Consider the following 3,390-nt stretch of genomic DNA (forward strand, 5'->3'; position numbering starts at 1 on the left):
TCAGGTTGGACAAAATTTATGTTGATACAGATTTGGTAGCCAAAAAACTTACATCATTCAATTAAGTAACAAAATCACAACAAAAGTTTCAACATCCGATTTTTTAAAAGATATTTGAGCAATATGATAAAGTTATCATTTAACACATCGAATCTTCTATGTCATATTCTTCCTTTCCATCGACTGTTGCCTTGACTTCTCAATCTTAGTATCCAATCCATAATGTAAAACACCATAACGTATTGTCAAAAATCCAAGAAATAGAAAAATGAAACTAAAAACCATTGAACAAATAAGATAGAGTAATATATAGGCAAAATACAACAAGATAACGGGCTAGACGTTTACAGAAGGCCAATACACAACAATTACAACAAAATATAACATACCAACAATCTCAATAATGAAAAGTTTAAAACAACCAATAGACTTATTTGAACACATGAATATCTCATTTTCTAGTCAATGAAATGACTATGTTAAGGTGTCTGATTTTTTTGTTTGCTAGATCTTCGGCCACTTTCATTGTCAACTTCTGAAATAGCACATCAATATTTAATAAATTTCCGAAATGAGATGTCAACAACGATTCATAAACAGTTCTCAGAGCAGTTGTGCAGTTTTTCGCATGGATGTGGCTCTTCTCATCTGAATCTTTCACATTTGTAAAGTCTGTATCCCTTGGATCCCAGTTACCTTGAAAAACATTATAGGTATTAATAGAAAATGATCCCTCATTGTGAACAGCTTTACTGACTTCATCCTCGCATGGAGTATAATTTGGGATATTGAATGAGTGCAAATCTGATTCTTGAACTAGTCCCTACAATTTTTAAAAGCATATATATATGGTTACTTACGTACACAAAACAAAATTTTCAAGTGAAGAACCTTATATATATACCTCTTTAACCATATCGAGTAGTGATTGTGATAGTAGCTCAAGAATACGACCACCATTTTCATTGGTGGTTGGATCAACACTGCTACGACCAAGAAATGTTAAAACCATGCACCCACCATGCACTACTTCCTTGGATCGCATTTGTAGAAACTTTATAAAGTCGGTTTGAAATTGCTTTTCATATGCTTCGAACACATTGGGAGGACTTGATGTCGCCATGTATATATTATCTTTGTTGTTTTCAATGCCTTCAGGTATCTATAAAATGTCCAAGTGACTATGAATAATTTGCATAAAAGATAGTTTGAACATTTAACTATATGTATATTTTTTCACATTTTGATTTTGCAAATAGGTATATTCAAACCTGAGAAAGCCAATGAACAGCCCAAGAGGAGTGAACAAGGTGTATGCTTTCATCTGGAAAGAGTCTACTATAAAAGGAACCGGGATTAGCTGAAACAAAACAAGAGCCAATGTTTTCTCCCTTCTCCTTCTTAAGGTTTGCATAAAAGTTGGGTAGCAATTGGAAAATGGAATTGAAATCATTTCCAAAAAGATCATTTAAGCAGACTTGAAATTGTGGTGCTTTATGAATATTATTTTCTTTACGCAGCTCAAGGACTATATCAATAACCATAGATGCAAGCAAAAGTGTATTTGTGCCAGGCCCGCATCCTATATCTGCTAGTACGAAACTTTTGCTGAAGGCCGCTTCAGTATTAACCATTCCCTTGATTGTATCTTGTAAAACAGTCTCACTTTTCCGTATCACACTTTCCTGAAAAATAATTTGATTCCAATTTACAACTTTAAAGACGCACTTGATATATATATGATTGTATGTGTATTTAATGAGAGTACGTGTAAGAGAGACCTGAATCAATGAGTTGCTTGCGTAGCTTGATTCTCCATGGCCAACATTCATGCGTAGTGTCTTTTCTACTTCCATGACTAGCTATATATGTTTCCTTTGCCTTATTTTGTTCTGATGTTAGCGGCCTTCATTTATAGGCTTCCACAAGTGATCTGTTTATCTCAAACTCTTTTCATTTATCTTTAATTATTACTATTTTTCGATTATGATAGTTTCTAGTGATAACCTATGAAATTGAATATTATTTAATTATATTTTACTGAAGTATTCTAAAATGGAATTGACTATTGGCAACCCAAAGACTTTTTTGGATAATGATATTAGTAGTTTTATATATTGCTGTACATGGGAATAAGTTTCCATACATCCGCCAATCAGAATTCAGGTCAAGATACTATAAGAGAACGAGTCCATAAAAAACTCAACGTTTTAGTTGCCATTATGGAACGGTCTCCCTTCCATGTATGAATAGAGATTACAATATAAGGATTTAACGTTTACCAAAAACCAAAAAGACCCATTTTTTTTATTGGGTATTGTTATTTGAACTAATAACCGAATAAGTCGTGGTAAAATCTTGAATATTTTGTTTTCGATTTGACAACTGTAGGATTGAATTGTGTTTTTTATTTGACAATCATAGGACTTTATAGCCATCGTAATGTCAATGTCTTTCAAATTTCAAGTGTATCACATTAGTTTTTACAACCATCTCTACGATCAATGCAATATAATTCTCTTTCAAAAAAAATCACACCCCGTCACATCAATAATTACTTTATATATTTTAATAAATACCTTAACTATTTATAAATAATAATTATTCAAATATGATTATTTAACAATAAACTTATACATATAGAATATGATTGTGAGGCTCAGGGGAGTGGTGCCAAGTGCACCAGCTCTTCCTCAGCTCCGGCTAAGAAAAGAACCAAAGAAGAGAGGAAGATATGGTTGTCGAGTGGGGGAGAAGGAAGGAGGGAAGAAGGGAAGAAGAAGAAACAAACTCGACAATATTCCACCGAGTTGCTGAGCCAAGTTTGGCACGCCGAGTACCAATTGAGAGAGAATCAATAGATTCATTTTCGGGAGCGATTCATCCTTCCCGAACGCAGCATACAACTCTTCGTTGTACTGCGCTCTCCAAGTGTGTATGTTCCCCCCTTCTTCCTTACCATGGCAAGTCTTTGCGAAATAACTCAGATGAGAAGAAAAAAAAGGCGTTAAGAGACCCTCGTTGCCCGACCCTAGACACTCTAAGATGCTTTTTCAAACCTGCTCCCATTTCGAGTCAAGAGATAAATAAATAGACACATCCCATTGCACTGATCGGGGGCGTTCGTAGTGACTGAGGGGGTCGAAGACCAAGAAGTGAGTTATTTATACCAAGCATTCTTCTTACGGCTAGATCCAAACTCCTGGTACCTGCGGAAAGGAAAAAGAATTTCACGCTCTTCTTTTCGGTAAGGGAGGATTAGGGGAATCCTATTGATTTCAGTTTTCTCCAGATCTCGGGGAAAAGCATGAAAAAAAGGCTCGAATGGTATGATCCCTCCGTCACCCCAGAATTAAAGGGGTGATCTCGTAGTTCTTGGTGCGTGAAGAT

The 3,390-nt window shown here is 35.2% G+C and overlaps 1 protein-coding gene across 1 annotated transcript; it reads right to left on the bottom strand.

The window, feature by feature from the left end:
• Positions 1-284: 284 nt before the first annotated feature.
• LOC145125394 (benzoate carboxyl methyltransferase-like) lies at positions 285-1,937 on the bottom strand. The gene is made up of 4 exons (XM_079060856.1): positions 1,782-1,937; positions 1,272-1,685; positions 905-1,162; positions 285-823 (listed from the first exon to the last, which is right to left on the bottom strand). Exons 1-4 carry the CDS (start codon positions 1,854-1,856, stop codon positions 452-454), a joined length of 1,119 nt encoding a protein of 372 aa, XP_078916982.1. The 5' UTR covers positions 1,857-1,937; the 3' UTR covers positions 285-451.
• Positions 1,938-3,390: the final 1,453 nt, after the last annotated feature.

The sequence above is a fragment of the Lactuca virosa genome, chromosome 7 (assembly GCF_052849685.1).
Source record: "Lactuca virosa cultivar CGN04683 chromosome 7, Lactuca_virosa_CGN04683_v6, whole genome shotgun sequence".
Lineage (NCBI taxonomy): Eukaryota > Viridiplantae > Streptophyta > Magnoliopsida > Asterales > Asteraceae > Lactuca > Lactuca virosa.

Excerpts from the sequence above, each read along its gene's own strand:
- LOC145125394 (XM_079060856.1), bottom strand. The coding sequence starts at position 1,856 with ATGGAAGTAGAAAAGACACTACGCATGAATGTTGGCCATGGAGAATCA. Across the intron at positions 1,163-1,271 it reads CTGTTCATTGGCTTTCTCAG|ATACCTGAAGGCATTGAAAA; the intron begins GTTTGAATATAC and ends GACATTTTATAG. Across the intron at positions 824-904 it reads TACTCGATATGGTTAAAGAG|GGACTAGTTCAAGAATCAGA; the intron begins GTATATATATAA and ends TAAAAATTGTAG.